General features: G+C 49.5%; 2 protein-coding genes across 3 annotated transcripts; one reads left to right on the top strand and one right to left on the bottom strand.

Annotated features, from left to right (window-relative positions):
- Nucleotides 1–17: 17 nt before the first annotated feature.
- APOBR (apolipoprotein B receptor) lies at nucleotides 18–4,536 on the top strand. The gene is made up of 4 exons (XM_037134045.2): nucleotides 18–101; nucleotides 443–3,217; nucleotides 3,304–3,569; nucleotides 3,659–4,536. The coding sequence occupies exons 1-4, from the start codon at nucleotides 45–47 to the stop codon at nucleotides 3,726–3,728; spliced, it is 3,168 nt and encodes a 1,055-aa protein (XP_036989940.2). The 5' UTR covers nucleotides 18–44; the 3' UTR covers nucleotides 3,729–4,536.
- Nucleotides 4,537–4,652: 116 nt separating this feature from the next.
- Nucleotides 4,653–9,215, bottom strand: IL27 (interleukin 27). Of its 2 annotated transcripts, XM_037134048.2 has the most exons (5): nucleotides 9,110–9,215; nucleotides 6,893–7,065; nucleotides 6,710–6,808; nucleotides 5,718–5,876; nucleotides 4,653–4,973 (listed from the first exon to the last, which is right to left on the bottom strand). In XM_037134048.2, exons 1-5 carry the CDS (start codon nucleotides 9,138–9,140, stop codon nucleotides 4,710–4,712), a joined length of 726 nt encoding a protein of 241 aa, XP_036989943.2. In that variant the 5' UTR covers nucleotides 9,141–9,215; the 3' UTR covers nucleotides 4,653–4,709. The 2 variants fall into 2 exon arrangements, with proteins under 2 accessions (XP_036989943.2, XP_053527547.1); XM_053671572.1 differs by having other exon boundaries at nucleotides 6,710–7,065.
- Between the last annotated feature and the right edge of the window lie 16,807 nt (nucleotides 9,216–26,022).

Raw genomic sequence — 26,022 nt, 5'->3', positions numbered from 1 at the left:
GGACGGTCATTATCAGCTTTTTGGACACACAGAGAGCAGACAGGATGGATTTCCTCCGGCTACATCTCCCTGGGCTGCATCAGGCCTTGAGGGGGGCACTGGTGAGAGGGGCAAAGAGATGCCAGAGACTTTTATGCTGCTCCTCGGGGCCTCACCTTCCCTCTTCCCTTTGAGTCTCTCCTCAGACTTGAGATTCTTTCCCTAAGGATCAGGCAGCCTCCTAGCCCGATCTTTTCTGGATTTCAATCCTCCCAACTCCAAAAAAACATACACATACCTCCAATCTAGGCCATTTCCTATTCCTTCTGCAGACCCTATTGTCTTCTTCCTCCCAGATCCCAGAACCCCTCTTCCTGTTCTGAGTTTCTCTTTCCAAGGGTCCCCAGGAGAGGGCGGGGCCTCCCCCTAATGCCTTTGTCCCTCCCCCTGCCTGTTCTTCTAGGATTCCTTCAGCTCCTTTGTCTCCTACCTTATAGGAGATGAGGTTCCTACTGCAGAGAGAAGGGAGGCATGGGCAGCTGAGGAACTGGGGGAAGTGGCCACAGGAAGGCCAGGGAGAACTGCAGAGGAGGAAGCTCAGGAGGCCCTGGAGAGCCTCAGAGGCAGCCAAAGCAAGGGGGATGGAGGACTGAGAGGGTCCGAAGTGGCTAGAAGTCACCAGGAAGGAAGCTCAGCTACAGAACAGACCTGGAGTTGGGAAGAAGGCAGCTCCCACGGGTCTCAAGGAGATAGGCAAGACGCTGGGGTCTGGGAGGCAGCCAAGGCCTTCAGGTGCCAGGATCCAAGCTCCCCACTGGAGGTCAGAAGGAAGTCTGAGGCAGGGTCTGAGGCTGCTGGAGACAGGAGCAGCCAAGCCCAGGGGAGTCGGGAGAGCAATGAGCAGGAAGTGAACAGAGAAGAGACACCGAGAACCTGGGAACAGGAGGAGGAGGAGGAGGAAGAGGTCAGGGCAAGAGAGCCAGGGGGGGCCAGAGGGGTGGAGTCAGAGTGGACTTGGCGCAGAGAGCCTGAGGGCAAGGCCAGCACTGGCAGGGATGGCAGGGCATCAGAACAGTCAGTCAAGGAGGCAGTTGCACAGGAGACCCAGGGGGCTGGGGCGAAAGAGGCCGAGAGGGAAGAAGATGTGGTGGCTGTTGTGAGGGATGGCCAAAGCACAAGGGCACAGGTGACACAAGAGCCAGGGGCAGAATCTGAAGATGGGGCCCCCTTGGGCAGAGAGGAGGTTAGGACAACCTCAAACAGGGGGCATGCCAAGACAACCTTAGGTGGGGAGGAGGCTAGGACAACTTCAGGCAGCGAGGAGACTGGGACAACCTCTGGTGGGAGGAAGGCTAGGACAACTTCATACAGGGAGGAGACTGACCTCCTAGGAGTCAAGGAGACAGAATATGAGGCCATCCCAGGAGATAGGATCCCAGAGGGTACTAGGATAGTCTGTGCCATAGAGGAGGCCTCCAAGGGAGCCCAGAAGGAGGAGATGAATGAAAATAGAGAGGTTGAGGTGAGCCTGTTCCTGAAACAGAAATGGGGCCAGAGAACTGAAGGAGTGGGACAGGAGGCTAAGGACCAGGTGGCAGGGAAGGAGGCTGCCGAAGGCCAGGGCTCGGAATGGGAGGCAGGGGAGGGCCGTGAGGGTCAGGCAGATCAGGATGGGAAAGAAGACAAGGAGACACAAAATTCAGAGATCATGGCTCCTCAAGAGAGTCTGGAGGAGGAGGAGGAGAGTCAGGCAGAGGAGGCCAAGGAGGAGAAAGGGAATGTCCAGGCCATAGAGGCTGAGCTGTCCCAGGACAAAGTAGCAAACGAGGCTGAAAGTGTTGCTGACTTTGAGGCAACCCCAGAGACCAGACCTGAAAAGGAGTTCAGGGAGGAGAGGAGTGAGGAGGAAGGTCAGATGGGTCTAGAAGAATTGGGGGTAGAGTACGGTGGCCCCAAGCACTGGGTCACTGAAGGCTGGGAACCTGAGCTGATAGGAGGTCTCCAGATCCCAACAGAGCAACCAGAAGGACAGGATGGTAAGGAAGAGCTCTGGAACATTCCAGCCCTGAGCAAAAAGGAGACAGAAAAGAGCCTGGAGAATAATTTCAGGAACATGGGTTATGGAAAGCCTGATATCTCTGAAGCAGAAGCCTGGGAAAACCAGAGAAGGGATGTAGAGAGAGGGAATGCGCAGGAGGGAAAAGTAGGTACTGAAGAGGGGGAGGGGAAGGCTGCAGGAGGCAGAGAGTCTGTATCGATAGAGGTCCTGGAGGCAGACGGAGAGTGGAAGAAAGTAAAGGAAGCAGGGTGTGAGGCAGAGAGCCAGGAGCTAGATGGAAGGTGTGGGGTAGAAGTAGGGACAGTCCAGTCACTGGGAGAGTCAGATGTCAGAAAAAACAAGGATGAGGAGGCAGAGGCCGAAGTGTTCTGGGACGTAGGCAGAACTCCCAGGAGAGACTGGAGGCTGGAGGAGGCAGCTTCAAGCCTGCAGGACAGTGAGGATGATACAGGGGCCAGTTCTTTGGCTGCTGAGATTGTGGACAATAAGGCAGCTTCAGATGAAGGGGTTGCTGGGACTAGGGAAGGGCCTGGAAGAGAGGCCAAGGAAGCTGGGGATGAAGCATTTGGGAGAGGCCGGGACTCAGACGGGAGAGAGGAAGCTGGCGGAGGTGAGGAGCTAGTGGAGGCTGCAGAGGGAGAGAACAAAGGTGGGCAGGAATTTGGCCCTGGGGGCTCAGCAGAGGAAGTTACTGGCAGAGGTGGCCAAGTGGAAGCTTTTGAGGCTCAGAAGGGTGAGCCAGGGGGAGAGTGGGTGGAGGTTGGGGATTCTGTAGTGGCAGAAGGAAGCTGTGGGATGGATGGCTTTACCTTGGGTTCCCAGGCAGCAGGGGCAGAGGGGACCATGGCCATGGTGGAAGCCGAGGTGCTCCCAGGAGGGCAGATGCTATTGGAAAAAGAGGCAGGGATATGGCAAGTAAGGGAGCAGGGAGAAGGCAGTGAAGGGCAGCATGGGAACCAGACTCCTGAGGAAGAGGCACAAATGTCCTGTGATGTGGAAGATGTCCAGGTGACTAGACATCACAGGGCAGAGGCCGAGGAGATTGACCCAGAAGACCTGGAGGACGTCCAGGGCCAGGAGGACCAGTTGACGAATCAGCACCCTGCAGAGGCTGAGCCTGGGCCACAAGAAGAGGCTGTGGGAAGTGCCCCAGGGGATGCTCATGGCGGCTGGAGTAAGGTGAGGGCTCCAGGCAGGGTCCTGAGCCAAACAGAGCAGGATCTTGAAAGCCAGCCCCATCACACCCAGTGCTCCCATCCCTGCAGGCCCTCCTTCCTGCATCTTGCCTGGATGTGTCTATGCCTCGGAGCCGTGTACTCCTCTCCCGCAGCTCCTTGCGGCGTCGCTCCCGGCCCTCTTTCCGAAGGATCCCCACCTCTGAGCAGCAGCAGGAGCCTGCCAGCCCCCCACCAGAGAAAAAGCTGTCTGCCCCTGAGCAGAGACCTCTCCAGCCAGAGGGACCCCCAGAGCCAAGCCCCACATGCCCTGAGGGGACTCCAGTGCCAGCCAGGAGAAGTCCCCTGGGACACGGGTAAGCTTGGGGTGAGGTGACTGGGCTGGGATGGGCAGGAGGCTGTGGACACCTGGAGACCAGCTCCCTGGCCTGTCTTCCCCCTCCAGGTTTGGCCTTGCACACTCCGGCATGATGCAGGAACTCCAAGCCAGACTGGGCCGGCCAAAGCCGCAGTGACTGGGCCCTGAGAGCCAGGCCCTGAGTGAGAGTCTGAGGGCTTGGTTGAACCCTGTTCAGCTTGACTCCCTTGGCCACTTTGAAAGCACCCTTTCTACTATCTGAGCCTGAATTTCTTGGAGCTGAATTCACAGAGCAGACAGAACCAGACAGCTCTGATAACCATGAACTTAAGGAATCTGACTCTCCAACGCAGCTGCTGGACCACCTGCTGGACTGGCACCACTTCTCATGGCCTGTCCTGACTACCTCCTCAGTCTGTCTCCGCCACTGTCTGGAAGACGGAGAGGGAACAGAGACAGTCCTCCCACAGTCTTTCCTCTCTGCCTGACCCCACTCCTTAACCCCCTTCCCAAGCCCTTGGAGAGCTGTGTGGGAGGAAGGCAAACCTCTGGGGTGGGAGCCAGCCCAGAGGAAAGGGGCTAGGAGGGTCTATGGAGCTCTGTTTACAACCAAAGGTTGATGTAGGCAGACCAGCCACCTTGAGCTTTGCAAATGGGAGCTCAGCCTCTGAACTCTGCTGGTTACTATGGCAGCCACCAATTGAGCAAGCCAGAGTGGGGAGAGGTGGGCCAGGAACCCCAAAAATGTAGGAGCAGAGAGAGGTCCAGGGTGGCCAAAGGCTGCTGAGTCCATTCTAGCCCCACTGTGAGTGTCAGAAACCCCTTCTCTGAAAAGAAGCCAAGGCAGAGAAAGGGTGAGTGTTTTATTAGACACCCGGACTGGTGGCCTAGCCTTAGGACAACCAGCAGGCCCTGAAACAATAAATAAACCATTATTTCCCTAAACAATAAATAAATATCTAAGAAATAAATATCCAGCAAAGACTGGAGGAGCCTTAAGTTATTGGGTAGGGTCTGGGAATGGAGGTCGGTAGAGTCCTGCCTTGTCTTAAGGCGGTGAGCTGGAGGCTGTCCTGTTGGCCCCAACTCCAGTCCTAAACTCTTAACCGGAGAGGGAAGGGGCTAAGAAACCACTTCATCAGGAGTGGGAGCCATCCAGTGTTGGACACCCCGAGGCCAGGACTGGGTTTTTAGCCTGGGAAAGCAGCAGCAAGTCCCTCACGGCCCGAGACAAGACAAGCTCCAAGGAGTGTAGCAACTGGTAGGTGTAGATGAGCTGGGGCCAGGACACCTGGGCTGACATCTGTGAGGGGCTGCCCGGGGTCCCTGGGAGCAGCCCTTTGCTCTCCTCCTCTTCCTCTACCTCCTCTTCCTCAGGGAGGTTGAATCCTGCAGCCAGCATCTGTGAGAAGAGGCCCGTGGATCAGAAAATAGGCTGAGATGCAGAGTGTATTCTTATTCCTTTATGTGCCTAGTGGTGCCAAATGACATCAGAGACCACGAAGTCATGATTTCCCTGGACAACCCCTACTTCAGATCTTCCATTATGTTGTCATCTCATGTTGTCCTGCCTGCTTTTTTGGTTCAAGAAAATGGAAGTCACAGAGTGAGATGATTCCCGTGGAGGCAGCTGTCTCACTCATCCAGGATTGCTCTAGGTGTTTGAGGTTTTGGAAAGTCCTCTCTTAAGGATCGTCTTAGGATCAGAAATGGGTGGAAGGGTCATGTAGCTAGTTTTCTATTGCTTGCATTTTTGATTCTCCTTTCAGTAAAGGTAAACTTCTTATTTCCCTTGGAAATATTCAGGAGGACCCGGTGATGTCAGAGGATGATGCAGAGAAGGGAATCAACTTTATTACTGGTCCTGTTGATGCCAGATTTTGTGCTGGGTGCTTCAGAGCTGTTCCCTCATTTAAGGCCAAGATCCCAAGAGAAGGCAGAGATTTAGGGTGTAGAGCCAGGGCCTGGTACAGCCCCCCCCCCCCCGCCCCTCACACACTTCCACCTTTCACACATCTGCACTCAGGATCTGGAGCATCCCCTTCTAGACTTACCCCACCTGTGGGAGTGGCGGTATTTTTAAAAGGGGGCCAGTGGCCCTCAGCTTTGGTCTATGGGGTTCAAGGAGGGTGGGTGCGTACTCTACCTGGTAGCGAAGATGCCGCTGCAAATCTCGGAGATCCAAACTCACGGCCCACAGCTTCTTCCTCTCTGTGCTGGCCCAGATCCCCTGGCTGCTCAGTCCTCCCAAGAGGGCTTGGAAGGGGTGAAGTGTCATGAAAAGGAATAACAGCCTCTCTGGGTGCTGTGGAAGCAGAGGGAAGGGGTCAGGAAGGGTCCGCAGGCCAAGGATGACCCACTTCAAACCCAATCCCATGTCTCTCTGGGTCCCATTCCCATCCCAAACTCCAATCCCCCATTCCATCTAAATATCTCTTCTCATCCTCAACTTAATTTTTTTCTCCATTCCCCTCACTCATCATCATTCCAGTCTCCGGTGTCTGTGACTTCTCTCTCCTTTTCCAACCTCATTTTCAGTCCTACACCTGAACTCATGTCTTACCTCAACCCCATCTCCATTGTCTTATCACTCTCTATCCATAGCCCTACTTTACCCCATTTTATTACTTTCTCCACCATCCCATCCTATCTCCATCTCTTCACTTGTGTTCAGCCTGTCTCCAACCTCTTTCCTGTCCTTATTCCTATTCCTAATCCCAGTTCCATCCCTCATCCATATGTCTAGCTTCATTCTCATCATCCCTCTTCTCCAACTCCATCCCAACCCCATTCTATTCCCATACTCACTGGTAATCCCCATCCCTTCTCCATCCTCCACTTTATTTTCACTTTCATCCCCAACCTTCTTCCTATTACCACACATTCTAATTTCTAGTCCCTATCCCATTCTATTCCAATACCTACCTTTTTACCCATGCCCACTTCACTTTTACCTTCTCAACTCCATTTCTTCATTCAGCTTCATCTTTATATCCAATGACATGCTCAATCTCATCCAGATTCTGTCCTTTAATTTATTCCCAAATCCACCTTCATTTCAATCCCTCACTTCATTTCTAACCACCAGCCTAGCCTTATTGCCAGTTCACCTGCCCACCCCACCAGCCCCTCACTCACAGAGAGGCTGCGCCAGGCCTGGAAGGTCAGGGAAACATTGGGGAGGTGCCCTCCCAGGGGCAGGAGGTCCAGGTTCACTCCTGGCAAGTGAGATTCAGCCTGTAGGGCAAGGTCTGTTAGTAGGGGCCAGAAGGGATTAGGGATCCGCCCATCCCCAGAGCCAGTTGCATTAGGGAAACTCACAAAACGGTGGGCCTGGGCCCGAACCTCGGAGAGCAGCTTCCTGGCAAGATGCAGGCTGACCTTGAACTCCTCCTGCAACTCCTGCAGGCTCAGGGGTAGCTTCCCTGGGGGCCTCGGGAATCCCCAGACACCAGCTCGAACCAGGAGCAGGGAGAGCAGCAAAAGGCTGAGCCCTGGACAGATGGGGAGAAGGTAGACAAAATAAGAGGAGAGCTTAAGAAGAACTCAAGAACACAGGCCAAGCACTGTGTTTCATCTCACTGACCCCTCAAAACCATGAATGAGATGGAAGCTACTGAAGACACCATATGGCATCTCTCTGTGACTGAAAGGAAAGTGCCCTTTCCCCTAGGCAGACACAGCCTTGCACAGAGTGCCCACCTTTGCAAGCAGATCTCCATCTGGATTTCAATCTCCCACCAAGTCCCTTGGCCAAGTGTCTTTTTCAGTGAACTAACTGCACAATTCTACGTGGCAGCCTGGGTGCTACAATTCTTCCCATTTTGCAGATGAAGAAAATGAGGTTCAAGAGGTTGACTTGCCAAGGTACATAGACAGAGGGTGAGGGAATCCGGACAGAATTCCAGATCTGCCCAAATGCAGATCCCGTGAGCTTCCCCAGGGAACTCAGAGGAGGCAGCCACCTCCCCTGGAGCAGGCACACTCTCTTCTGCCAAGGATTCCCGAGGGTTGGCCAGGTGTCTCTGATGGCCCAAGCTAGGACGCCAGGGGTGGCTGGCAATGCTGGAGGCTCTATCCCAGAGAGTCAGAAGAACAGATTGGTCTCCTCTCTACCAAGGCGGGTGGGTAACTCTACAGTGAGGGACAAAAAGGGGGTGCCAGGATGGAGAGGAGGGCCTGGATTGTGAAACAGAACCTCTGTTTCTCATTTGGGTTCTTTCTTTGAGCAAGTCAACTCTTATTTCTGGGCCTCGAGCTCCCATCTATAAAATGTGGGAAGCGGACCAGCTGAATTCTGAAAAGGCTCTCTGCCCTGTGTTTCCTGAACAAGAGGAAGAGGGTCATTGGGACGGGAGCTCTGGGAAGAGGGCAGTGTTCTGTGGTTTCTCCCTCAGGGAGAGGAAATCTAGCAATCACCCGAGTTACACAATTCTCCTTGAAACACAAACCAAAACAGGCCTGAAGTCTAAGTCTATTCCTGCTCACCCTCTTCTGCATCCCTCCTCCCTTGTCTGTTGTAGATCTCTAACCCCTGGGCTCCGCTCCCTGAGTGTCTACTAAATAAAGACCAAAGGGAGTTTCTGGGTAGGTCCACTTTCCCCATGGACTTCCAGAGGGGGTGGCCAGTGCCTGGCTCTCTAACTTCCAGGATCTCTGACTCGGGGCCACTCTGGCATCCTTGAGACTGTGGGCGGAGTCGGGTTCTGCCCAGCTCTGTGTAGAGGGAGAGCAGTGCCCCAGACCCTGGTGGATATTGTCCACTCAGAATTGAGCTGTGTCATTTGCTACCAGCCCTCCACTTCCTTCTGGAGCTCTGGAGGCCCCAGACCCTTCCCCTGGCTTCTCTCTAACATCTGCAGACAATTCTGGGTCCTTGGCCCTGGCCTTTGATGGTTCTGTTCCCATCTTTTAGCCCTTGGTTCCTACCCTGACCTTACCATCTGCTCTTGTTCCAGCCTCTGAGTCCTTCAGTTACCAGTTGTAGATTGGACCTCTTCCTGAACCTCAAACTACAGACCCTTGACCCAGTTAGACTGCTGACTCCTTGGCCACAGAACCCCTACTTGTGCCAACTCTTGGCTATTTTTCCTTTAGCCAGCACCGGCTCTCAGCCAAGCTGTCTGGCCTCTGCTCATTCACTCCAACCAAACCCTCCACTTATCTGCCAGGCTCTGGTCCTGGTCAACCCATCTGTCCAACTCTCCTCATTCATACCAGTCAAGTCTTCCTATCCTCTGTCCAGCCCTAGCCCAACCACCAGCCCTCTACTCTTGCCCCTCATTCGAGCCAGCCAAACTGTCTCATGCTTTGCCCAGCCCTGGCTGAACCACCACCTGTCTGTCCAACCCCTGTTCCTTGTTCATGCCAGTCTTTGTCCCCATCTTCCAGTGAGCCGTACCTTATATCCTTAGTCTCTGCCAAGTAGTTGCCCCTCAACACTTTGCCCCCATCCACACCAGTCAATCTCTCCCGTCCTTGGTCCAGTCTCAGCCAAGCCTCCCACCCCTCTGCCCCAAGCCCTGGCCTCAAACTCACGCCAGCCAAGGTCGCCTGCCTTCTGGCCCATGGCAGGGCCCAGTCTCTTTGATCAGCCATCTCCCGGGTCGGGGGCATCTTATACGGGGGCTGTGCCCAGTTTCACTTTCCGTCCTGCTTGTACTTTCAGCTTTGCTTTAACTCAGTCTTCCCTCCTCACCACCCCTTGCTAAAATGGGGAAATGTAATTTCCCTTCCCAGAGGGGGTGGGAGGTGTGGTGGGGGATGGCGGGAAGCTGGGGTTTCGGTCAATCCAAGCTGCTGACCCCTGCTGAGCTCCCAGGTTCAGTCTTCCCCCCAATTCCCCACTCTTGGGTGAGCCACCCTGCTCTCTTTGCTGGTAGGTCCCGGAGACTTGAATTCTCTCCTCTTTCTCTGCTGTCATTATCATTCTAGTGCCATCACTGAACTAATGTCCTCGAAAAGATAAATGAATGACCAGCTAAAAAGACTGCCTATCGGAGGGGACTTGGAGGTCTTACTCCCTTCTGGTTTACTAGATGGCTAAGGAAGAAACTATAAGGGAACTTGGTGCTCACTGGGTAGATGAGATGGGGTTCTGTATGGGGCAGAGAGCCCTCAGTCTGGGCAGTGTCAGGGATCAGTGCCAGGGTCAGGGCTGGCTGTTACATTTTATTCAGGGCCAAGAACCCAGTCTTTCACCAGAATCAGATCTTGAATTAAAGCTCATTCTATAATCAAGATCAGTACATGATGTAGGGTTGGACTCAGAGCTTTGTCTGGGGCCGACATCCTGGCTCTGTGTTTGGGGTCAGAGCTCTCAGCGACCTGGGGGCTCTGCTTGGGATGAATTAGGGTTGGGCTCAGTCCAGTTCAGGAACACAAGTTTGTCTGCGGTCAAGATTCTGACTAAGCCTGCAGCTCAGGTCAAAGCTCAGACCTGGGCTTGGGATAGTTGATGAGCAGGGTCAAGGCCCAGCCTATGACCAGGTTGGGGTTGTGTGAGGTCAGGATCAGAGCTCAGCCAGGCTCCAGAATAGTCCTGGCATTTCTGCTCTGGCGGGGTTTCATCAACCTCAGATCTCCCTTCCAGCACAACCGCACCCTAAGCCCCACCCTGGATTTCCCATCTTCAGGGAGAAGATGGGGGTTTCTTGGTCTTCCCCGAGGCCCATTGCTGCCACTTTCCTTTTGGGACCTGTGGGGTTTCCCTATTGGGTCCCTGTTGTGAGACAGAAACCAAGGGGGCTTCCCCTCCCTCAGCCTCGCCTGGGTAGCCGGGGACCAACTGCCAGGGAAGTTCCAGCGCCAACAAAAGAGCAATCCAAGAGGACTGCTGGAGGGGAGGGAAAAGGAAGACTGGCTGGCACCTGCCTAGCCCAGACTGGTTTCCTTTGCAGTGCCCCCCAGTGGTGGATGGCAGCTCATTTCCCAACATCCCATGTACCTGGGGCTCCCAGCAGGAGGGCGCTACACATCCTGAGGCTCATGGTAAGGAGAGAGGCCCTGGCTGCTTTTCCTCACATCCCCAAGTCTTGCCATCATCCTAGAGGCATGTCCATCCCACTCACTCCCTGACCACAGCCACTCGCGACTTTGCAAACCTTGAACCCCATCTCCTACTCTCTGGCCACAACCTCTTGGCCCTCCCAACCTTCTCTTAGGGTTCCCTGAGACCTGTCCCTTGCTGCTCCTCTGGCCTTCTCGATCTGGCTGTAGCTGACTCCTCTGGTCTCACCTCTCACTCTCAACTCAATTCTTGCTCCAACCTCTGGAGCTTCATGCTTGACATGATGAGCCACCTCATACTTCTTTGCCTTTGTACAAGCTGGTCTCTGCCTAGAATGCCCTCGCTGTCTTCTCTGGAGTTCCTGCCCCTCAACCTTCTCTATTTGTGTAGGCCCTGTCATGAGCTTCCTCCTTGAATGGCTTATCCTTTCCTCCCATAAGGCTTGTCTCCAATGGGCATTTAACATTTGTTTATTTTGCTCACTCTATCTTCATTCATACCACTCCAGCCATACTGACCTCCTCATATCTCCTAGAACATGCCAGGCATGGTCCTGCCTCAGGGCCTTTGCACTTGCTGTTCCTTTTGCCTAGAACACCCTTCTTCTAGATATCAGCAAAACTTACTCTCTCCTTACGATCTCTGCTGAAATGTCACCTTCTCAAATAGGGTCTTCACCCTACTAAAAAAATACAACCCTGCCCCTGGCCCTCTCTATCCCCTTTCCTGCATTTTTTTAATATAGCATTTTAGATATATTCTATTTTTAGATATTTAACATTTTCTCATTTATTTTTGGTCTGTCTCCATGTCCTAGGATATGGATTCCACAAAGGTGGGAACTTTTGCCTGCTTTGTGCAGTGATGTACCCCCAGTAGCTAACAACAGCAGGTTCATAATAAATCACCCAACAAATCTGCCTTGTGCCACAAGTGCCTCGTTGAGGTTCTGCTCATGGCTGGAAATCTGTGGAGCAGCATGTCTGGGACCAGCCTGAGCCCTGGGCTCTCACTGCCAGCCTTCTCCCACTCTGGCCAAGGCTCCGGCTAAGGTGCTGAGGGATGTAAAGGGGGCACCTGGGCATGGCCCTGGGCTCATGATCTTAGCAGATCCTTGGCAAGAAGCCAGAGGCCTAGTGAGGGCACTGCCAGCCTCTGTCCATATCCTTGGAGGGTGGGTCTGGGCTCATCTATGCCTACCTGGCCTCAGTTTCCACAAGGTAATCTTGACTGGTGAGCTGAGGCTGGGGCTAGGGCAGCCAGCAAGAAATGGGAGAGATGTGGTGAGGGTGAGAACCGTGGGAAAGGAAGCCGAGAACTCTAAGTCGTAGATTACAGTGTGCCACTAACGCTTCTGGTGACCTCAGGTGAGTCACTAGCCTGCCCTGGACCTCAGTTTCCTCATTGAAAAGTGATAGCAATTTTCAAATGTTACCACTATTATTATTTAGAGAATTAAAACCTAGATGATTTTTAAAAAGAGAAGAAGCATACACCCATTTTCTGATTATTTTTCAAGCTCTGACACAGCTCTAATCCTGTGGGGCACTCCGTGGGGTTGCATGGGAATCCTGAGCCCAGGAAACAGAAATTAGAAGCTTCAGGTGTGACATCAGGATGGAATCAGGGAGGGGAAAATCTTATTCAAGGTCACCCCCTACATCGGTGACAGAATGAAGACTGGAATTCGAGTCCCCCATTTTTAGGTTGGGCTGGCGAGAGGAATCCCTGGGCCCTGTGATGTTCCAGCTTTGAGGCTTGGAACTAATCCCTAGGAGAAACCGAGATGGGCCTTGGTGAAGGCAGGAAGGCTGGGGGGTGGGCAGGGGAAAGGCTAGCTTCTGTTGGAGCGGGGGCCACACCTCTGAGTTTCCCAGACACAGGGTGTGAGACCCCGAGGCTAAGCACAGCCCAACCCTTCCCAGGAGAGTGGGGGTGGACGAGGCCTGGAGTCTCATGATTATCGGATCTCTCTGCTGTTGACCATATGCACCCCACCCTACACCCCACGTGGGGTTTAGCAGGATTTGTTTCTACCCCCTCCCACCCATCTTTGATCCTGGGTTGGGAGTCGCCTGGGGAGGAGAAAAGTCCTCACCTCTCTTTTTCCTATAAGGCCATGGAGAATCTGTGAGGAGGGTTGAAAGAAGGGGCTGGGGCGTTGTCCCATTGACAAGATGGTCATCACTGGGCGTTCTATGTAAATGCCACACAAATGCAAGGGTGGGGAGACTGGGTAGCTCAGGGTATGAGGAGAAGGCGGGGCCACAGTTGTTGAGTGCCAGGAAGGAAGAGTTCAAAGCCCGGGAGGAGGGCCGCAGAGGAAAAACACCAGCCCGGGGGATGAAAAGCCCCGGGCTGAGTCCCAGCTCTGCTCTGCCTTTTCCCACATGCCCTCTCTTGAGCACCATGCTCAGACACTGTTCACTTTTCCCATCTGTAAAAGGAGGCCCACCTCTCAGCCCATCAGTGAAAGTAAACTTGGGAGGATGCAAGGTGTCACAGGCCAGGGCCCCTTTGGGGGTCAGACAGACCACACTGCTTTCACGGCTCTGACACTTCCCAGTGTGACGTTCACCAAGGCACAAAAACTCCCTGTGCCTGGCTCATCTGCCGGCTGGGCAGGACTGCTGCGACAACTGTGTGTGTGAATATTTGGCACTGCCACTGAATAGCTGTGTGATCTTAAGCAACTTACTTAACCTCTCTCTGCCTAGTTTTATCATCTATAACACAAGGAAAATAACATGAACTCATAAGACTGTTTAGAAGATTCAATGAGTGCTTAGAACAGGGCCTGGCATGTGGTAAGACTATAGATTTTAGCTAGTAATATTATTAGTAGCATAAGGCCTGACCCACAAGGAAGCTCTCAAAAAATGTTGTCATTGATAAATACAAGGGGGTCACAGGCAGAAGGAGCCTGATGGCCCAGAGGTGTGCATCAGAGCAGAATTTGGGCCAGAAGCTAAATCTCAGGGAGCCAGCCAGTCAGGCCCTGGGCCATGTGTGGACAGCCGCACATCTGAGCACCACTGGGTAAGACTCATCTCTCAGGCCAGGTGATGCTTTAGCAGGCCTCCCTATGAAGAGGACTCGGAATGAAGGGAGACCCTGGGACGAGCCCTAGAATAGGCTGTGCTGGGTGTCTGAGAGGGCCAGACTGGCCTTAGGCAGACGCCAGGTCCTTCAGCAGCCCTGAGCCCTGAGGCTGCCACTGGGCCCTGCTCCAGTACCAGGGCTCTCGCCTGGCAGCCTCCGTGGAGGGTCAGCCACCTCTGGCCACCCTGTCCCTTGCTTGTTCTTCCCACTGAGTGGGGAAGCCCCGGTGAGTAGACAGTTCAGTCCCCGGAATGGGACACACCTGATGCTTATATTTTTATGTACTACCTTATTCATACAAAAGGATATATACCACGTATATGTTTCTGCCGACCTACTCTTCCTCCTGCCTCAGTTTTGGTCCTGGGTCCCAAATAGCTCACTGAATCCTCTAAAGAGTTTCAGGACTTTATAGTATTTTCCTCATGTTATAGGTGATAAAACTAGACACAGGCTGTCTACCATGTAGAGGCTATGGACTAATTCACCGATTCCCGTGGCTCCTCGTTTCCCTCTGAGTAAAAACCAAAACCCTTCCAGTGCTTTACAGGGGTCCTCCTGATCCCTCCCATTGACCTCTTCTGTTTTCCGCCTAGCCCCCAGCTGCCCTGCTGACGCACCAGACACACTCCTACACGGGAAGGGCCTTTCTTTGTAACTGCTGTTTTCCTCTGTCTAGAGCACTCTTCCCTCTACACTTTAGATAAGTGGCTTTGTCCCTCCTTCAGATCTCCTTCTCTCGTAAAAGCTTTCTTTCATCCAGGGCTCTGAGGACTGTTCCATCACATCCCCACTACATTAAGACCCTGTGCACAGCCCTAGATCTAGATGTTAGGCTCTTAGGCTTTTGACTTTTCTACACCTTCTGAGCCCTCCCCAAACCCATGGAGTCTTCTCCAGACCTCAAACCTCCACCCACCTCGTCAGACATCTGGGCTTCATTGGCAATCTTGGTATGAGCAACTTTCACTCTTTCCAGGTTTCTGCACCTGGGTAGGACAGGGGAAGACAGAGTTAGGGGCTGAATACAGAGGTGTGGAATCCATGGTCTTTGCCTGCAGGGGCAGCCACCTGTCTGAGATGAATGGACAAATATGTGAAACCAGAGAGAATAAGACAAAACAGGACACTTTGTAACTTACTAGGAGACCTCAACAAGCCACTTTTTGGCCTTCATTTCTTCACCTGGAGAATGGGCATAACAATGTCAACCTCACAGAGAAAGAGAGAGCATGCAAACATGTGTTCTGCTGATCTGGAAACTGGAAAAGCTATTAATACTGAGAGCTCATCAAAGATCGTCAACTGGTCAGTGGGGGAGAGGATGAGAGGGAGAAGAGCATCACTTGGGATATAGTTGCCATCTGTCATTTGCACCTGCACACCCATTCTTCCTTTTTACACATACATATTTTTTAAAGCATCTGGGTTTTCCTTTGTGGAATTATCCATCCCTTCTCTCAGAGACTGACATCCCCAGCCGAGGCCCCTTTGCTACAGTGAACAGTTCAAGGATGGGTATGAGACACACTGAGAGTCAGTCCCTGGACTGGCTGTCAGGAAAGAGGCTTTCTCTCTGCAGGGATTGCCAAGCTGGTGGGATGTGAGCCTGAATCTGCAGGGGCCACCATGAGTGAAGACCTGGCCTCAAACTGGAGCCAATATATGGGAAAGCAGAGCTGAGAGCTAGTGAAGGAGACAAGAATCTTGCTTATTATTCACTTTGAGCATCTGGATCCAGCTCTTCCTGAAGCAATATATTCTGAAAGGTTCAGTTTCACAAGCCAATCTTCTTTCTCGCTTAAGCTGCTTTGAGTTCTGTTTCTGCTACTTGTATCGCATGTTCCTCTCCTGCTGTGACCCAACTTCACAATTGATTTCCAATATCAAAAATCACAGACTAGATTTTAAAAATATGATGAAAGTCGAATAGTATCATATAGCAGGCAGAAGCTCGTGGAGAGAGCATTTCATATAGAAAGAACTGTGTGAACCAGAGTAAATTCTTGGTCAATACTTATTGAGCACCTACTCGATATGTCCCAGGCATTGCCCCAGGCATCAGAGACACAGGAGTGAATGAAGCCAACAGAAAGTTCTGCATTCATGGGGCTTATAATGAATGGAATAAAATGAAAATCACAACTAAAATCTAATCAAGCACTTATATGTGTCAGGCACTTTTCAATAACTGGCTCATTTAAACCTATGTTGTAGTTACTATTATCCATGTTAATTTTATATAAAAGAGGACACTGAGGCCCAGAAAGATTAAGGCTTTGTCTCCAATGTCAGAGTTAGTAAGTGGCAGCTCTGGGATTTGAACCCAGATATCTGGTTTTTAAAAATATTTTTATTAATTATGCCATTACAATTGTTCTATTTCCCCCCTTCATTCCCCTCCACCCTGCACACCCCTCCCCCACCATTCCCCCCTTTAGTTTATGACCACTTGTCTCAAGTTCTTTACATTCTATATTTCCCATACTATTCTTGCCCTCCCCCTATCTATTTTCTACCTATCATCTATGCTACTTATTTTCTGTACCTTCTCCCCCCTTCTCCTTCTCCCACTCCCCTGTTGCTAACCCTCCATGTGATCTCCATTTCTATGGTTCTGCTCCTGATCTAGTTGTCCTCTTAATTTGCTTTTGTTTTAGGTGTGGTTGTTAATAACTGTGAGTTTGCTGTCCTTTCACTGTTCATATTTTTTATCTTCTTTTTCTCAGGTCAGTCCCTTTAACATTTCATATAATAAGGGCTTGGTGATGATGACATCATTGAATTTGACCTTATCGGAGAAGCACTTTATCTGCCTTTCCATTCTAAATGAAAGCTTTGCTGGATAGAGCAATCTTGGATGTAGGTCTTTGGATTTCATGACTTGGAATACTTCTTTCCAGCCCCTTCTTGCCCGTAAGGTCTCTTTTGAGAAGTCAGCTGACAGTCTGATGGGAGCTCCTTTGTAGGTGACTGTCCTCTTAGCTCTTGCTGCTTCTAGGATTCTCTCCTTCATTTTAATCTTGGCTAATGTAATGATGATGTGCCTTGGTGTGTTCCTCCTTGGGTCCAACTTCTTTGGGACTCTCTGAGCTTCCTGGATTTCCTGGAAGTCTATTTCCTTTGCCAGATTGGGGAAGTTCTCCTTTATTATTTGTTCAAATAAGTGTTCCACTCATGGCTGTTCCTCTTCCCCTTCTGGTACCCCTATAATTCGGATGTTGGAGCATTTAAAGATGTCCTGAAGGTTCCTGAGCCTCTCCTCATTTTTTTTGAATTCTTGTTTCTTCATCCTTTTCTGTTTGGTCCTTTTTTTCCTCCTTCTGGTCCACTCCTTTGATTTGAGTCTCAGGTTCCTTTCCATTACTATTGGTTTCCTGTGTATTTCCATTCATTTCAATTAGTTTAGCCTCCATATGTTCCTCTAATTTGTGACTAAAATCAACCAGTTCTGTGAGCATCCTGAGCACCAGTGGTTTGAACTGTGCATCTGAAAGTTTGGCTATTTCTTCATCGCTTAGATTTATCAGCTCAGGGGCTCTGAGTTGTTCTTGAGCCATGTTTTGATCTGTTTGTGCCTGTTAGGTATGAGGAGCGGAGCCTTAGTTGTTCACCAGGGTAGGGCCACCCAGGTCGTTGTTTTGTGATGCTGTATGTGGGGGTAGGGTCAGAGAGGGACAATGGCGGTTCCCTCTGCTGCTTCCTGCCGCTGGGGTCTGCGTGGTCCGTCTCACTGCTTGCTCCTTCACCGGTTTATCTGCTCATGAATGTGTGACCTCGATCAGCCCTCAGTGGGTCCACCGCCTTGTGCCCTCAGTGGGTCTGCCCGCTTCTCCACACCTGGGATCTGCCCACGGCTGCTGGTGCACCTGGGTCGCACTCCCGGGTCTGTCCGGTGGATCTTTCCTGCCTGACCCCGCTCTGCTGCTGGCTCTGCCCCTCTTACTGGTTTGGCTGAAGGGTTCATTGTTGTCAGACTTCTGTGTAGTTCAATTTTCTGTGGTTTGGCTGCATTTTTGTTGCTAAAACTTTATTGTTTTTAAACTTAGTTGTGTGAGAAGGCACAGTGCTTCCACCTACGCCTCCATCTTGGCGGAAGTCTCCCCAGATATCTGGTTTTCTTATCCACTGCACTGTACTGCCTTGTAGAGCAGTTAGCACTTACCAAGCCTTCTCCACATACAGACGCTGTTCTAACAGCTTTACACCCATAAACTCATATAATCCCTAAAACAATCTGTTTAACATATGAGGAAACAGATTAAGCAACAACAGCACAATGGTAATTTGAACTAAAACATATGAGTCAAGAATGCACACTTTTTCTCTCCCAATGTTATTGAGATGTAACTGACAAATAAAGTTATAAGTTATTTAAAGTGTATAATGTGATGGTCTGCCATGTGCTTACATTGCAAAAGGATCCCCCAATCGAGCCAGTTAATGCATCCATCACATCTTGTACTATTTATTTATTTATTTATTTATTTATTTATTTATTTATAACATTGATGTTCTACTGTCTTACCAAATTTTGATTATATAATACAATGTAATCAACTATAGTCACAAGAGTACACACTCTTAACCACTAGTCATACCACTGCTAATGAATGAACAAAGGAACAAAGGGGCCAAAAAACATAAACAGCCCAGAAACCAAAAGGCAGAAAGAGGCCTAGCCCTGAGCCCCCCAAACCCTTGCCTCCAGCCCCACCCAAATGGCCTCCAGATTCTTGATAAAGTGATGACTCCCCTACATTCATTGAGTGGGAATTGCCCTGCCACCCACTCCTGGTCCAGTATCTTGCTGGGATGGGTACAGCGAGTAGCACAAATCAGAAGAACACAGGAAACAGCAACACAATGAAAGGGAAGAGAAGAGAAGGGGAAAATTAGAGTGTGAGACCCAGGAAGTCTCAAGCCCCCAGGGCCTCCAAACATTCCCTACCAGGAATCTCATGGCCATTCCCCCCAGTTCCAGAATTGTTCACCTGTCCAGGAGTAGAAATATGTATTCCAAGCTTTCTCAGTAAATACCAGTAAGTGCTCAGGAGCAAAGAGATAGAGGAAGGCAGGGACCCTGCTGCAAGAGCAGGAGCTGGGGTAGAGGTCAGCTCCCCATCCACCTCCTTGGCCTCCATCCTGGTTCATACTCATTCACCTCTGCGTGTGGCAGATCTTGTGGGTAAACTGGCTCCGCTCACCAGGACCCCTCTCTCAGAGCTGGTTGGCCAAGACCTCAATGCCCTCACTGCTGTCTTTGCTGGCCTGAGCCACAGAATGCAACTGTCAACTTGGTCTTGGAGGAGAGCAGAGCAGGTCCAGCAACCCAATTAGAAGCAGAAAACTTGTATCGACTCTCCTACACTTCCTTTTCACTCACAAGGGAAGCAGACAGCCCTAACAAAGGCTGGACTGCAACAAGAGGTGCTGAGGGGCCTGTGAGGAGTCAGGAAGCTTCCTGTGAGAGAGAGACTCTGAACAGGCCTGGCTTAGGGTCTCCACCTCCAGCTTAGCCTCAGAACATCTGCATGGCTCTCCTAGTAAGTCATGTTCCTTTCAAGCCTCAGTTCTGATATCTGTAAAATGGGGATGATGACTCTATTTGCTTGATGAGGTTATCGGGAGGGTAAAATCTGTTGGATGACTGGATAGGAGAAACTCTGTAAAATGGAAAGGCAACACTATGTAAGTCGGGCTAATATTCGGAATCAGTGGAATTCCAACCAGTAGAGATAGGGAAGACATGTCCCCAGCAAAAAGGATGTGTGAAGCAAGAATATTTCTGACACATTCATACATGTATTTTTATTGTGCACCTACTTAGTAGTTAGTGCCAGGTACTTGCCCTGAGGAAGAGGAAGTGAAAGTCACTTACACTAAGGTGCAGGTGGATGAGGTCCTGGAATACCACACTCAAGAATAGGAACTGTGTCAAATGGGCAGTAGAGACCCATGCTAGGAAGTGGTGACAGAGAGGCCTTCCAACAAGACAACTGCAGGAGACCCCTGAGAAATTGTGCATCTGCTTCAGGGAGCAGTGGCTGAACAGGGGAGGGGTTTTGGGCCTGTGCAAAACAGAGGACACTTAGGCCTTCCTACCCAGCCCCCACAGCCCACCCCAACCTGCTCTCTGCCTCTGGTCACTCAGCCTTCAGCTCTTCTCACTGCCTTGGGTTTCTCAGCTGCCTGTGGCCGCTTCTCTTAGCCCTAGAGGATAAATTAATAAGTAACATATATAGTTTGTCAGCTGGTACTATGTGCTGTTAAGAGAATAAACAGGAATATTGTCATGAATCATTCCCCAACTTTCTTCTGGCCTCTGCCTAAATGCTACCTTTTCAGTGAGGCTTCCCTTAGCCCAGGCATTTTACTTTTTATTTTATTATTAATTTTTTCAACCTCACCTGAGGATGCTTATTGATTTTAGAGAGAGTGAGAGAGAGAAGAAGAGAGAAGCATCCATGTGAGACAGAAACATTGATCTGTTGCCTCCTCTACACCCTCTGACCCGGGATCGAACCCAAAACCTAGGATGTGCCCTGACCGGGAATCAACCTGCAACATTTCGGTGTACGGGACAATGCTCCTTCCACTGAGCCACCAGGCCAGGGCTGAGCAAGGCATTTTAAATTGCACAAAGCTGTGCTGGCATTCTTATTCCTCTTTGTTCACTTGTACTTATTTGTCCGCCTCACTAGAATGTAAGCTCACAAGGAAAGAACTAGTTTACTACTGTACCCATAGCTTTTGGAATATTCCCTGGCTCAGGTATTTGCTGAATGAATAAATGATTATTTCCTCTAACAGTTCAAAACAAAACAAAACAAAACTCTCTAAACCTCTTCTTTAAAAAAAAGGAGACAGGGTAAGTTCGCACAGAGCTGACACGGGCATTCTCTAACGTACATGTTTTGCAAAAGTTGGAAGGAGGGTGTGTTCAGTCAGGAGGGCTTATCTTCTGATTCCACAACATTAACTGCTTTTGTAATCACAGAGCAAAGAAAATCCTGTTTTACAAAGAAAAGGAAGTGCTTGCTTCTGGCGTACGGCTTACCTAGGTTCTTGGTCTAGCTGCTGGGAGAGGTCTCCTTTGTCAAGGTTGGCTGCTTGCACAAGGATTGTGGGACTGGGGTTCTTTTCACTTCTTTGCTTGCTCCCCTCTGGCAGTCCCTGAAGGCCACAGAGCTCTCTAGAAGCTTTGAGCATAGGTGTCAGCACACCAGGTCTACTCCTGGCTCACCCTGTGAGAGTGATGAACCTAGGACATACGTCTTTTCTCTCCTGCAGGGCTTTGGTCAAAATTTTGTGTGATAATAACAAGGTCAGGTCACTGGTCAAAGGTCATACAGTAAAAGAGCTGGGACTTGACCCCACAGAGTCAGGGTCCAAACCCTGTGCTGTTAGTTGCTACTCTGCTGCCTCCTTAAGTTCTGTTTCTGGCTCAGGTACTGTGTGTGCTAAGTGCTTGAAGAACATAATTTCCTTTTGTTCTCAAAACCATGCCAGGAGGTAGGCATGCTCATCTTCTGTTTATAGCTGTGGAAATCGAGAAGTGGGGTAAATGATAACTTGTCCCAGGTCACAGCCAAGTTTGCAGACAGGACATAGGTCTGAGGGACTCTGATGCTATTTCATTCACTCTAGCTTCATAACAAACCATCCCCAAGGGCAGTGCTGTGAAACAACAATTTAGTTACGCTCCCAGGATATCTGTGGGTCAGAAATAAGCTTGTCTCTGCTTTCAGGCCTCATCTGGGAAGATGCAGTTGCTGGAGGTGACATGACAGCTGGGACTAGAACCACTGCAGGGTCCCTTCACTCGCATGTGTGGAGGTTGAGGATGGCTTTCAGCTGTGACCCCAGCTGGACTGAAGGCTGGAAAGCTAACAGCATCTAACCTTTCCATGTCATCACTCCATGTATGCGATCTTGGACTTCTGCACAGCAGGGTGGCTGAGCTCCAGGAGCCCCATGGAGATAGATGGAGGTCACAGCATTTTCCGATAGCACCACTTCTGTCATACTTTATCAGTCGAGGCAGCTGTAAAGGTCTTTGTGTGTTCCAAAGGAAGGGACACAGTCCCGTGGCCCCCATTTGGTGGGAAGGTGTTAAGGCCACACAGTAAGGAGCGCATGTGGGATGGGAACTTTTGCTATGACCATATTTGGTAAATATAATGTGAGACAAAAGCCTAGTATCAGCGGTCCTAAACTTCATTGCATGTTAGAGCCATTTTTCAAAGTCTCAATGCCCAAGGTATACCCCAGACCAATGAAATCAGCATCTCTGGGAGTGAAAGCCAGGCATCAGTATTTTCTTTTAATTATTTTTCATTTTTTGTTTTATTTACTTGATTTTATTTTTTCCATCATCATTTATTCTCCTATACTCTCTTCCACCTTCACCCACCCTCCTCCTCTCTGCAATCATCACACTCTTGTTCATGTTCATGAGTTCTTTCTCTCTTTTCTCTTTTTTTGTTCAATCCCTCCACCTCCAGGCCCCTGCCTCAGTATTTTCTTTAATTTCTGCATGATTACAATGAGGCTTTCTTCCATGCTTGCAGAGTGCCTGGCAGAGTGTCTGGCTTGTGAACAACCAGCGTTTCTTCAAGTGTAAACCCCAATGACTCTTCATACACAAGGTCATTGTAGGTAGTGCACAGGTGGACTTAAAAAGTTATAGTTAGGCAGGTCAAGATGGAGACGTAGGTAAATACTTGCATAACTATAGAAAAAATTACAACTAGAATGCAAAACAGATATCACCAAGAACTGTCAGAAAATTGAGCTGAATGGAAATCCAACATACAGAAGGAAGCCACATTCATCGAGACAGGTAAGAGGAGTGGAGATGAGGAGAGAGGTGGAGAGACATGGAGAGGTGCGGAGCCTCGGGAGTTGCTGGCATGGAGCTGTGGGAGTGGTGTCCAGAGAGGCGGTGGAATGGGAGGTCCCACACTCACATGTGGTAGATAAAAATTGGGAGGGGTACCTGGGAGTGGGAGATCCCAGCCCCAAACCACACCACCCAACAGGCCAGGGTTCCAACACCAGGAAGATAAATCTCCATAACTTCTGGCTATAAAAACCAGTGGGTGTTGAGGTGACAGAAGAAACTGCCAGGTTATCAGGAGACTTCTCTTAAAGGGCACATATGAACTTAGGACTTACACAAACCAACTCCCTCCGGGGAGTTCCAATTCCTCCCTCCCTCCAGCACCAGGGCAACAGCTGTAAGGGCACAAGTGGCATAAGGGGCAGAAATTGAAGAGACTGGAAACAGGGTGAGTGCTGAGTGCCGGGAGACAGCTTCCTCCCAGGAAAACCTCCAGGAGCCAGGCAGTGGTGTTGTCCCCTCTCTGAGCCCTCCCCTTAGTAGAACCACAGAGCAGTGACATGGACTGTCCTGCCCTGGAGATCACCTAAGTCTCTTACCCACACAATTTACAGGTACCTTTTCTACAATAGGCCACAGTACTAAGACAAGGAGTCAAAGCAGCTCTACCCAATACACAGGAACAAACACAGGGAGGCTGCCAAATTGAGCAGACAAAGAAGTATAACTGAATTGAAAGAAGAGAAAAAACTGCAGAAACAGAATTAAACAAAATGGAAATAACCACCCATTATGCAGAGTTCAAAACACTGGTTATCAAGTTGCTCAGAGAACTCACTGAGTACAGCAACAGCATAAAAAAGACCCAGGCAGTAATGAAGATTACATTAAGTGAAATAAAGAAAAATCTACAGGGAACCAATAGTGGAGGGGATGAAAATGAGTATCAGATCAATGGTTTGGAATATAAGGAAGAAGAAAAGCATTTAATAACATCAAGAAGAAAAAATAATTTTAAAAAATGAGGATAGAATAAGAAGCCTCTGGGACATCTCAAAACATACCAACATCCAAATCATATGGGGTGCCAGAAGGAGAAGAGGAAGAGCAAGAAATCAAAAACTTATTTGAAAAAATAATGAAAGAAAACTTCCCAAATCTGGCAAAGGAAATAGATACACAAGTCCAGGAAGTACAGAGAGTCCCAAACAAGTTGGACCCAAAGAGGCCCACACCAAGACACATCATAATTAAAAGGCCAGAGGTTAAAGATAAGGAAAGAATTCTAAAAGCAGCAAGAGAAAACCAGAGAGTTACCTACAGAGGAGTTTCCATAAGACTGTCAGCTGATTTCTCAGAAGAAACTTTGCAGGCTAGAAGGGTCTGGCAAGAAATATTCAAAGTGATGAAAAGCAAGGACATACAAACTAGACTACTCTATCTAGCAAAGCTATCATTTAGAATTGAAGGGCAAACAGAGAGCTTCCCAGACAAGGTAAAGCTAAAGGATTTCATCATTATCAAGGCTTTATTATATGAAATGTTAAAGGGACTTATTAAGAAAAAGAAGATCAAAACTATGAACAATTAAATGGCAACAAATTCACAACTATCAACAACTGAATCTAAACAAACAAACCAAGTTAACAACCAGAATAGGAACAGAATCAAAGATAAGGAGATCACTTAGAGGGTTATCAGTTGGGAGGGGGAAGGAGAGAATGGAGGAAAAAGGTGCAGGGATTAAGATGCATAACTGGTAGGCACAAATTACACAGGGGGATGTTAAGAATAGTACGGGAAATGTGAAGCCAAAGAATTTACATACAAATTGAATGGACATGAACTAAGTGGGGGGATTGTTGGAGGGAATGGGGGTATCAGGCAGAGTGGGGCAAAGGGGAAAATTGGGGCAACTGTAATACCATAATCAATAAAATATACTTTAAAAAAAGTTCTAATTAGGCATTTCTTTTTAGAGTTATCTTCTAACTGTGACAAGTATTGGTTTCCATTTTTGTTGGTAATGTAATTTCCTCTTAAAATACATTTGAGTACAAAAGGTAAGGAGGTAGAGGTAATTTTTAGAATTCTAAATAAATAATGCTATAGCTTGAATGACAGCAGAAACCACAAAGTGTTGTGTGAAAGATGAAGCTGGGAAAACCCTGCAGCAGACCGTCAGTATTGGCAGCTGTGACTTTACTATGAACAGTATTATCTATAGGGACTGTTAGCTGGAAGTCGACTTTGTGTGAATCTGATATTTTAAAAATAGACATCTGAGATCTGCCTTTGAGAAAGGAATGGGCAGAAGAGGACCAGGGTGTTTGTGAAGCAAATAAAGAGCCCTGTGGCAAGTCTCCTGTTCTCTGCAAGGAGCTGGGAATCCTTTGAATGAATCGTGGCAACCTGAGGGGAAAATTTCCGGAAGCCCCTGAGGGGGAAGAAAAGCCAGTCATCTCTCTCATTCTCAGGAGGAACCCAAGAAATTGTGTAACAGTTATTACATGTAACCAGGAAATGAAAAAGAAAGGGTACAGAAGAGGGAGTAGAACAGAAGAGGGAGGATCTGGGTGGGTGGAGTCAGGAGCAGGTTCCTGTCCTACCAGGACCCTGGACCTCATGCGAGTTTAAGCCAGTTCCTGACCCCTGATCCACGTGCCCTCCAAGGCCTTGAAAGAGTGATATTCTAACCCTGGGATCCTTTCAGACCAAACATTCTCTAATTCCAAGAACTCTCTGGTTTCTGGAACATCCATTTAATGGCATTCCAAACATAGGCTGTGCCAAGGAGGGGTGAGGTCAGGAAAGGCCAATTAGAGACCAGAGGTTAGCATGTGGGCACTTCTGGCAAGCATCAAAGGACCCAGTATCCAGGGTGTGGCCATGGTCAGCAGTGACAGAGCACTTCCCAGCCTGTTTTCTCCTTTGAAGCAGACAGAGAAGATGATAGTCTCACCATTTGACAGGTGAGGAAACTGAGGCTCAGAAGGAGTCATTGACCAGAAATTGACTAGCTTTGAGTATTCCTCATTGTCAGTATTCATGGTTCTTTTCAGGCATGGAGTATAAAGAGAAAAGCCCAGGAGTAAAAATGAGAGAGACCTCAGTGCAAAATTTCAGCTTTTGCAGGTTTTGGCTACGTGACTTTGGGCAAGTTGCTTGACTTCTCTGAACTTCAGTTTTTTGATCTATAAAATGGGATCAACAATAGTACACCTATTGAGTTATTATAAGGGATAAATGAAACAATGTCTATAAAACACCTATCACAGAGTAATAGCCCATTATATGGAAGATATTGCTATGATTTTTTAAGCTGACAGACCAGATCTGTGCTGGGCTGAGAGCTTGAATGCCCCATGCCATTTGCCTCCTGAGTTCAACAGCTGACAAGAGGCCCTAAGATATGGTTCCAATCACACCAGGCTCCCATTTGTCCCTCTGGGCAGTGCATGCCTTCGACCAGGCCCTGGTAGTACAGTAGGAGTC

This window comes from Artibeus jamaicensis, unplaced genomic scaffold, assembly GCF_021234435.1.
Source record: "Artibeus jamaicensis isolate MK-2021 breed Jamaican fruit bat unplaced genomic scaffold, CSHL_Jam_final contig_700, whole genome shotgun sequence".
Lineage (NCBI taxonomy): Eukaryota > Metazoa > Chordata > Mammalia > Chiroptera > Phyllostomidae > Artibeus > Artibeus jamaicensis.
Note: the sequence above shows the minus strand (reverse complement) of the source record. Positions and strands in the feature narration are given on the sequence as shown.